At 35.7% G+C, this 10,129-nt stretch overlaps 1 protein-coding gene across 1 annotated transcript; it reads left to right on the top strand.

The window, feature by feature from the left end:
- On the top strand, positions 1-3,689 carry LOC149385279 (aspartic proteinase A1-like). The gene is made up of 14 exons (XM_089625285.1): positions 1-116; positions 462-836; positions 925-985; positions 1,093-1,187; positions 1,268-1,380; positions 1,603-1,771; positions 1,860-1,899; positions 1,986-2,050; positions 2,140-2,253; positions 2,341-2,405; positions 2,762-2,903; positions 2,990-3,109; positions 3,196-3,284; positions 3,380-3,689. Exons 2-14 carry the CDS (start codon positions 468-470, stop codon positions 3,462-3,464), a joined length of 1,527 nt encoding a protein of 508 aa, XP_089481411.1. The 5' UTR covers positions 1-116; positions 462-467; the 3' UTR covers positions 3,465-3,689.
- Positions 3,690-10,129: the final 6,440 nt, after the last annotated feature.

Raw genomic sequence — 10,129 nt, 5'->3', positions numbered from 1 at the left:
CTCTCTCTCTCTCCCCCTTCGGTTTTTAGTTATTTATAAACTCCCAGTTTTCTTCTCTTTTCTTCACCAACTTTCCTCTGTTTTTTTTTTCCCTTCCCATCTGCGAGAGAGAATCTGTAAGTAATGACCTCAATATTTCATTAATTTACATACATTAGTGTATATCTCAGGGGTTCAATAAGCTTAAATTCGTTGTCAGTTTTGCGTCAGAAATGCGTGGTCAAAGACAGACATGCATGTTTATATTTTTATGTTTATTTAAGAGCTACATTTTCCATGCAAGATTATATATAGCTTGGATTCCATGAGAAAAATGAGGTTCAGAAAGCTTTGTTGATTTGCATTAAAGTACATACATTAATCGTCTGTGAAACCCTTTTTTTAAATATTTTCTTTGCAAGAAAAGAGGAACATTTGAACTATATTTAGAATCGTGCTAACGATAAAGCCCTTCTTCACAGGTGAAAATGGGTACAATCGTGACGAGAGTGATCTTGTTGAGTGTGTTGCTCTGGGCGTGTCTGGTTTCTTCTTCTTTTGCAGATGAGTCCAGTGATGGTCTTGTTAGGATTGGGCTCAAGAAGGTTCATATGGACTCCAACATCCGTACCGCGATACAGCTCGGAGCAAAGAAGAGAGGAGCTCTGAGAAATTCCATAATCAGGAAGTACAATCTGGGCGGGGACGGGGATCCCGATATCGTGGCGTTGAAGAACTACGTCGACGCTCAGTACTACGGAGAGATCTCGATCGGTTCGCCTCCACAGAAGTTCACTGTCGTCTTCGATACGGGAAGCTCTAATCTTTGGGTTCCCTCATCCAAGTGCCTCACATCGGTGAGAATCATTGTTATCTCTTCGGCCCTTTTTAAAATTAGTGCAGTTTCTTTCACTCACCCCTTTTTTTAAACCGGCATTGTTTCAGATAGCTTGCTATTTCCATACAAAGTATAGCTCGGGCCGATCCAAGTCCTATCAGAAGAATGGTTTGTTTGTTTTTTTGTTTTTTTTTGTTTTCGTTATCTGTCATGAATTATCATGTTTGTGTATTTCTCGACTCGGCCTAGTCATCGCGTATGTTATGTTTGTTCAGGGACGAGCGCTGCGATTCAGTATGGTTCTGGCTCTATTTCGGGTTTCTTCAGTAAAGATGACGTGAAAGTGGGTGGTCTCACTGTCAAGAATCAGGTAATTTCCTCGATTTTTTTTCCGGGGATTGAATTTTGATCCATGTTGATCACGTGCTCAAACGATTCGATCGCTTTCAGCACTTTATCGAAGCGACTAGCGAGCCCGGGGTCACATTTTTGGTGGCAAAGTTTGATGGGTTGTTGGGATTGGGGTTCCAAGAGATTTCCGTTGAGAAGGCTGTCACACTATGGTGAGAGAATATGACCTAGCCTCTTTTCCACTTTATGTTTTTTCTCATAATACTGAACATGTCTAAATATAATTGGATCTGGCGCAAGATAAGTGAATCTAAACAATCACCATCCAGAGATACTCATCTCGTTTTCAATTGGTTTTGAGATGGAGCACCGTCATAATTAATAGTTCTCGAACTTATTTTCGAATTCGCCTCTGAGCCGTTTGTGTGCTTTAGGGACAACATGGTTGGGCAAGGTCTAGTGAAAAAGCCCGTGTTTTCGTTTTGGCTCAATCGCAAGGCCTCTGAAGCAGAAGGCGGTGAGCTTGTTTTTGGAGGAGTCGATCCAAAACACTTCAAGGGAAAGCACTTGTATGTTCCCGTGACTCAAAAAGGATATTGGCAGGTTCGGTCAAGCTATTTATATTCGGCTTTAATTATTATACACCGGATTCGATCGCTTTTGCTGATAATTACTTTCACTTTGTTGATAGTTTGACATGGGAGATGTTCTCATTGGGGGTAAACCAACTGGTATGTACTTTTTCCCCTCTCTATTTAAATATTTTTTTACTATTCAAGAAACATATGTTTATATTTTGTTGAGTACCGTGTTTCAGGATACTGTGGAAACGGTTGCTCAGCCATTGCAGATTCTGGCACTTCCCTACTCGCCGGTCCAACTGTATGTATTTGCTTGGTGATGAAGTTTGGATCATAATGACAGCGATTTACGTATTATTGACAGCCCATCTTTTTTTCTCTACCTTTTAGACTGTGGTGACTATGATAAACCACGCAATCGGAGCCTCCGGAGTTGCTAGCAAGGAGTGCAAAGCAGTGGTGGAACAGTACGGACAAAACATTCTCGATCTGCTTATGTCACAGGTATTGATCAGTTTTTTAATTTATTTATTTCACGGTCAATATTATGAGATATTTGAGTTGAAAACTGTGTGTGTATTATGTGCAAAGGTACGGCCTAAGAAGATCTGCTCCCAAGTCGGACTATGTGCCTTCGATGGCACACGCAGTGTCAGGTCAGAAATGAAATCACCACCTTATGGTTAACTGTTACATTTTTGGAAGACACTCAGAAATATTTCGATAAGAACCTTTGACATTCTTCGATAACACGATAGGAATACCCGGAACTCTCCTAAAAGCCTCGGCTTCTCTTGAATCCATTTTTTTCATTCTCCTCAAATGATAATTTAGACTAAATTTACCATTAATTATTCTAAAATCACTGCTGAACTAAGTACTAATTATATTATAAGCACTCGTACCCTCTGAGATCTCAACACATTCAAGCCAAAAAACAATATGGTAGCTAATCTTTTGTTTCGACTACCTTGTCTAACTTAATTCCTTGAGCGTGTCGATCCGTGTATAGTATGGGCATCGAGAGCGTGGTCGGCGAGAGTGTGAAATCAAACGATGCGATGTGCTCTGCGTGTGAGATGGCGGTCGTGTGGATGAGAAACCGGCTCATGCAGAACGACACACAAGACCGCATTCTCAACTACGCAAACGAGGTGAACTAATAAACCGTCCAATCCAAACTCTTCAAACCGCAAACTCTTTTACACAATTGTGTTTTTTTTTTCTCCTTTCTCCTCAGCTCTGCGACCGAGTGCCAAACCCAATGGGAGAATCGTCCGTCGACTGCAACAGCCTCTCAAAGATGCCCAAAATCGCATTCACCATCGGGGGCAAAAACTTCGACTTGACCCCCAAAGAGGTAATGATGAAAACACACTCTCTAATAAGTTTACAAAATAAATCAGTGTGAAGTTTCATCTGACAATTGTTTGATTTCCGGAACAGTATATACTTAAGGTGGGCGAAGGAGCTCAAGCTCAGTGCATCAGCGGTTTCATCGGTTTGGATGTTCCTCCTCCTCGAGGACCACTCTGGTACGATGTCTACTTTCCAATCCAATCCCAACTCTGTTATTATGTATATGTAATATTGGACTTTAGGCTTAAAGTGTGTGTGAGTGGTGTTGCAGGATTCTCGGGGACGTCTTCATGGGTCATTACCACACCGTCTTTGACTCCGGAAAACTCCAAGTCGGGTTTGCCGAGGCGGCATAAGCAGAAATCTCATATGTGGTGTTTATGTCGCGCTTATCTTGTTATGTGCCTCAAAATTTCAAAAAAAAAAAAGAAAAAAAAAGAGACAGTATGAATATTATAGCGTGGTTCACTGGTTCTGTAAATATCTATACTGTTTGCACTTTTGCCTTCCCTTACTAAATAAATATCTATGAGTTTGGTGCAATAATTATGTGCTCTTTTTTATTTATTTATTCTTCTCTAGATGCTAAATGCGAGTGAGTTCATGATGGTCCCGAAGAAATCTGAACGTAAAAGATTGGGCACGTCAGTGTGAGATAATTGTGCCTTGAGGACAACTCTTTCTATCTTGATCACCAAGAAGGAATTCAAGATTAGTACTTTTGTTTGCAATGCTAATTAATATTAAGCACGGGAAATATCATTTTTTAGACATCATAAATACGAAAAAAATCATGACAAGGGTTAGTAGTTACCAACTTACAGAAATGAACCTTTGTCACAGTTTCTTTGATAAAAATACCCTTTCAAACCTAATTCTCCTCTCATTTCATCATTTCTCCCTCTCTAACTCTCTTACTCTATCTTTCTCTCAATCCTCTCTCACAAAACTTGACATTTGACACGTTTTTTGGGTGATAATACAATTTTTAAATTTTGCACTCCATTATCAAAGAACATTTTAAATTTCATCAAGTTATGTCGGATTTAATCGGAATTTGTCGAATTTCCTCGGATTGCACTGTAAGTCATCGGATTCAAACTTTCAAAATTAAAATTAAAGTCAATGACTCCAAAAGAGCTGATGTAGCCCATAAATATCATTTAATATGATACCAATTAAATATGAAGAATTCTGATCAACTCCTAAATGTTCTTCAAATTTTATGGTTTTCTCTTATCTTTTCTATTAGCAACATTTGTTAAGGTGGTTTTCGGTTCGGATTAAAAAAAAAATCATTTCTTAAAACGCCTACGGTGGCTTCGAAATTCATTATTTTGCAATGAGTCTTTTTGAAAAAGTTTTTTTTTTTTTATTTGTATTTTGTTTAAATATGAAATCAAATAATTTTTTATTTATCAAATACATAATATTTTTTATGATTATTTTCAAATCAATGTGCAGACCTGTTTCACAGTTTTAGCCTAATTTCAAATCCGAATTTGAAACGCTTATTACGAGATCGTTAATTATTTTAATTCGAAAGTTTTTGAACTGTTTAGTGTTATGTGTCTTCTAAATATACAATTTATCTTTGTTTTCAATAAACAAATTCTACATTTCAGCTATATTGAAAACAATGCGCAAACAATTTTCGGCACAAGTTTTTAAAGTCTGATTTTATAATACTTGGTTTATTTTTAATAAATAGCCAAAGTGGGTTTTTGGCCGTGGTGCCTTTACAAAAAATACTCAAAATTATGTTTTATAGTTATTGGAATTTTAACAAAATTTTAAAATTTTAGTGTTTTTCCCGAAACCCTAATAGCCAATGGTATTTTAGTAATTTCACGTTGAATCTTGTTTTGAAAGTTTTAAGAACCTAGACCTAGTCTTCAATCCCTGTATTAGCTGAGTCCTAATAATCATTTATCCCGATTAGGTTTCGAGTCAAGTAGAGCTTCTAATTCCGTCTTCGACCAATGAGCCGGTTTCGATTAAGTTTTTAGTTGGAATTTAAATGAAATTCCATCTTAAAACTAGTTGGTGTTAAGTGGAGAAGTCCAACAGATATATAAACACATGTTCATTCACACACACAAACAATGCGAGATTATCACACTTCAACACTCCCCTTCACGGCATAGTATAACAATCCCCCTCACGTTTCGCGTGGGCCGAGCGAAATTCAAATTGTGTGAATGGACAAGACTCTGATACCATGTTAAATTCTAATTCAAAACCAATTGGTGTCAAGTGGAGAGGTCCAACCGGTATATAAACACATGTTCATTCACACACATAACCAATGTTGGATTATCCCACTTCAATACTTCATTCCTTTGTTTTTCAAGTTGCTACGACTCTGGAAAGAGATAAAAATGTATTTCAGAATTCAAAACGCCATGTTCAGTTTGAATTAGTTCTAGAAAATCAGAATCTATTAACACTTGTGATTGCATTTTTTTTAAAATTTATTTACGATTTTATTTAGTTCATTATAGGAGGATTAGTTTAAAGGGTATTTAAGTCAAATGCATGCGTTAGTTTAGACCGTGTGGCTATTTTTCAAAACGTTTACAAATATTGGCTATATCAAATTTTATAATTTGTTTTGGGATAGAAAACTGTAGTGCCCTTGTAATAAATAGTAAATTATTTGTTGAATTATTATTAATCAATTTTAAAGGTACTCTTTCTCTACCGAGATTTTTCTCTTTTAGTTTGCTCGGTGAGGATTTAACGAGACCGTTTCCAAGAAATTCTTACTCATTTTTCATCTTTGCATTTTAGCACCCTATTACAAAGTTTAACATTTAAACCCATTAACATTTCGTTTAAAATTTGATTTTTTTTTTATTATTTTCGCGAAAGTAAACAAAACTGTAACTTCCAATGGCTGAGCTATAAATTCCAATTCCGACACAGCCAAATTTTTTATCCTTAATGACCAGAAATTTTTGGTACCATTAAGGACCAGATGAGCACTTCTATGGAAGTCGGAGTTCCGTCACCTCCCATATACCCGGGATAATGCATGCATTATACTATGGAGACGTAGACATGAAATTGACTATTTCTATAATATTTAAATTGTTGAGCTATAATTTTAATTGAGAGTAGCCATTTGACTAGTTCATACAATTTTTTCAAAAACAATTATAAAATTAGCAACAAAATAACACAAAATAAACAAGAAACCTTTCTATCGGCATATAATATAGACAAGAAACAACAATTTATTTTTTTACACGCGAGCTAAATTAAATTAACTCGCCTGATAAATTTAATTTACCAACAGAGAATTTTGGTTTACCAAAATAATATCTTGAATAGGGGCAGACCCATGTGGTTGAGGGTGGCCTGGGGCACCCTCAACTTGTCATAAAATATCATGACTATCTTCTTTTAATCTGGTTATTTCATCAATACGTACGTATTAATATGTAATTTTGTAATTATCTCATTTGTTTTTATAAAATATCATAACTACCTTATTATTATTATTATTATTATATAAGTTTTATAGGGTCTATAATGGTGTAAGTCACTTAAAAAACAGTATAACTATATAAAATTTCAAAGTAAATCACTTAAGAAAATCCCATATTTGTTGTGGGTGAATAATCTTACAAATTTAAGTGTAGGTGGTGATTAAATATTATTTACGAAAATATGTAGACAATTTATAATAATTTTAATTTTAATATATGACAACAAAAATGGAAATACGTAGCCAATTTACAATAATTTTAATTTAAATATATGACAACAAAAATCAAAAGCATTTAACTCATCTATAAAATTCAATTTCTCCAATCTGTGATAATTTATATCAATTATTTTGTTTAAACATTTGAGTATAGATTTTTATCGGTTCTCTTATAGTTTATATGTGATAATTAGTTCACGCCAACTATTAAGAGATTCACTATTGAAATGTAGTGGTTTTTATTAGACTATATCCTTTATTATAGGGCCGGCTAAACAACTAGCCAAAACAACACCCTTACTTTAAAATTATAGCCAAACTATTAACATATTTAAGAAAATAGCCAATTTATCATGACAACATTTCAATATTCCAATAATACCCTTAAGTTAATATTATTAACTATCATAGTAAATATATCATCCATAACCAAAAAATTAGTAAATCTAATTAACAATAACAAAAACTACAGTAAATCTTATTTGTCGTAATAAGAATAACAGTAAATATTATTTACCGTAACAAGAACAATAATAAATATTATTTACCGTAACAAAAAAACAATAAATCTTATTTACCGTAACAAGAACAACAGTAATCTTATTTATCGTAACAAGAACAACAATAAATTTTAATTACCTTAACAAGAACAATAGTAAATCTTATTTACCGTAATAAGAACACAGTAAATCTTATTTACCGTAACAAGAACACAATAAATCTTATTTACCGTAACAAGAACACAGTAAATCTTATTTATCGTAACAAGAACAGTAAATCTTATTAATCATAACAAGAACTACAGTAAATCTTATTAGGTACATTTACAAATTAACCATAACATTTTCTAGTTAATCTAACAGGAAAAGTATCAGAGATGAGGACTAGTTAATCTAACAGTAAATACGATTTACTAATTATTTCCGTGAACAATTGAGGACAGTAAATTCGACAGTAAATAATATTAACCATTGAGTAAATCATTCATTTCTATGGTAAATATAATAGTAAATCCGATTTACTACATATTTGTTAGAAAATTTCAGGACAAAGCTAGCACAATTTCTAGTTAATCTAACAGATTAACCATAAAATAAGTGTGTTAGAAGTGTGTTAGCCGGAACCATTGTCGCCGAACTGACTCCGCAGAGAGACCCTGGTCGTAGATCCGGCGGTCCAACGGACGCAACAACGGTGACGACGCGGTTGGAGACCTCCGCGCCGGCGGCAGTGTCGACGTGGATCTTCGATGCAGTGGCGATCCGAAGGGCGTTGATGACGGAGCCGGATTTTCCGATCATGCCGCCGATGCGCGACGAGTGGCAGAGCAGGCGGAACGAGGTGTGGCCCGCCGGGACGGGGATGAGAAGATCGCCAGCTCTATGGTTCGACTGATGGATTGCTGAATTGCTTTCCGATCAACCGCTTCGCATCTGAAAAAATAAAAATGGAAGTCTATGTATAATCTCCAACACTCTTCACATATAATGAACATGTATGTATAGTCGATCGAAACTCATCATCACCATCACACTGACAGTGTGTATAATCAATCCTACGTTCATCACCACTAAAACACATGTATATAAAAATATGAAAACCTATGTATATAGTGAATCAAATGATTTCTTCATATACACCAATGCAACGAAGATTTATAAATAGTCAATCCTTCATTTCACCATCGCCAAACAAACACGCACCAAAGCTATTACAGATACTCAATTTCAACATACATCCATAATTCACAAATACAACAAACCAGAGCATAAAATTCACAAACCTTATAGCGAGCAAACCTGTAGGATTTGATGGAGAGGCTATGAGTTGGAGAAGAAGATTTCAAATCAAGACAATCCGCGTGAGAAAGAACCTACGGATTCAATCGATCGACGTTTTCCCTCGGACGAACCTCTATCTCGATGACATCGACGCTCTTCAGATCCAATCCTGCGTTGAAGTACGATGAGGAATATTGTGCGTCACCAAGTTCCTCCATGGCGGAAGACCGCCGTTGGCGCGGAGAATGTGTTTGTACCTCGTCCGGAGCCGAACGAACCCACCGGAACCTGGATCGGCGATAGGCTCCCACTCGAGAGACAAATCGAGCCTCCGCGGTGAGGTTTGCGAGACGCAGCGACCAATCATTCAGAGGAGGAACGATGCCAAACCTCCGCTTTACCATTGCAATTCTTGATCGAAGATGTCTGAAGAAAATCCCAATTCCGGTGATTCATACGAACACTGATCGGAAGAGATGAATCATGCCTTTTTGCTTGCTAAACATTGTACTCTTCAACGCCGACGATTTTTTGCTCCTTTGCCGGTGATTTCTTGCTCCGAGGCACATCAATGGAAGGACGGAGATTCTTTTCCGAGAACAAGCAACGAGTGGCTGCTATGGGAAAGTTTTGTGGCGGTGGAGTGGAGAGACTGGATTACACATGGGAGGAGGGTATTTTAGGTACTCTAATATGATATTGGCTATATCCCCAATAAATCTATAGTTTGGCTATTATTTTAATATCTCCCGGAAAGAATGGCTAATTGCTAACAAAACTCTTTATTATATGATATTTTATTATTATTTATATATTTTTGGCCACCCTCAACTTGAATTTTTGGATCCGCCCTTGATCTTGAACATCTTCGATTGAAAAAAGTAATTATAGAATTTAGCAAAACTAACATAGAATAAAAATAAAACTTCTATCAGCATTTACAATAATCACATGAAACAACAAAAAGCTATATCCAGAAGGTAAATGAAATGAACTCATATTGTAAATTAAACATATATACCAACTGGAAAAAAAGTTTGACCGAGGCGGCGAGACTAATCGATTAACTATGTTTGATTTAATTTACTTAGACAAGTTATTGCGGAAAGAACAACACTTGATACGAATTGGGCAATATTCTAGTAATTAAAGGTAGCTTTCGGTCATTCAATTAGTTTCTTTACTCATCATTCCATCTCTCCTCTTTTTAAATTTATTTATACTTCCCACCTTTTTCTTCAATTTATAACGCATATGAAAAAGAAATCTGAAGCTTTTTGTTCATTCATAATTATTTTGTTAACCCACCTTCAAAGACCAAATGGAGCGTGAGGCCTTCTTTTAACACATCAACATACAAAGAAACGACGAGGCGCGTTGCTGACCACACATCAAAGCCAATTTTTAATTTATTTTATTTTAATATTTGCGGTCTTAATATTACTAAATGCCATTGAAAACCATGTGTTCTAGTTGGGGGAGCTATATTTTGTTCTTTCAAATTCTTCAAGAAAAAATTAAATTAAAA

The sequence above is a fragment of the Urtica dioica genome, chromosome 9, assembly GCF_054948205.1.
Source record: "Urtica dioica subsp. dioica isolate 48M chromosome 9, U.dioica_male_clone48M_v1_H2, whole genome shotgun sequence".
NCBI lineage: Eukaryota > Viridiplantae > Streptophyta > Magnoliopsida > Rosales > Urticaceae > Urtica > Urtica dioica.
This window is presented reverse-complemented; position numbering and strand designations above follow the sequence as displayed.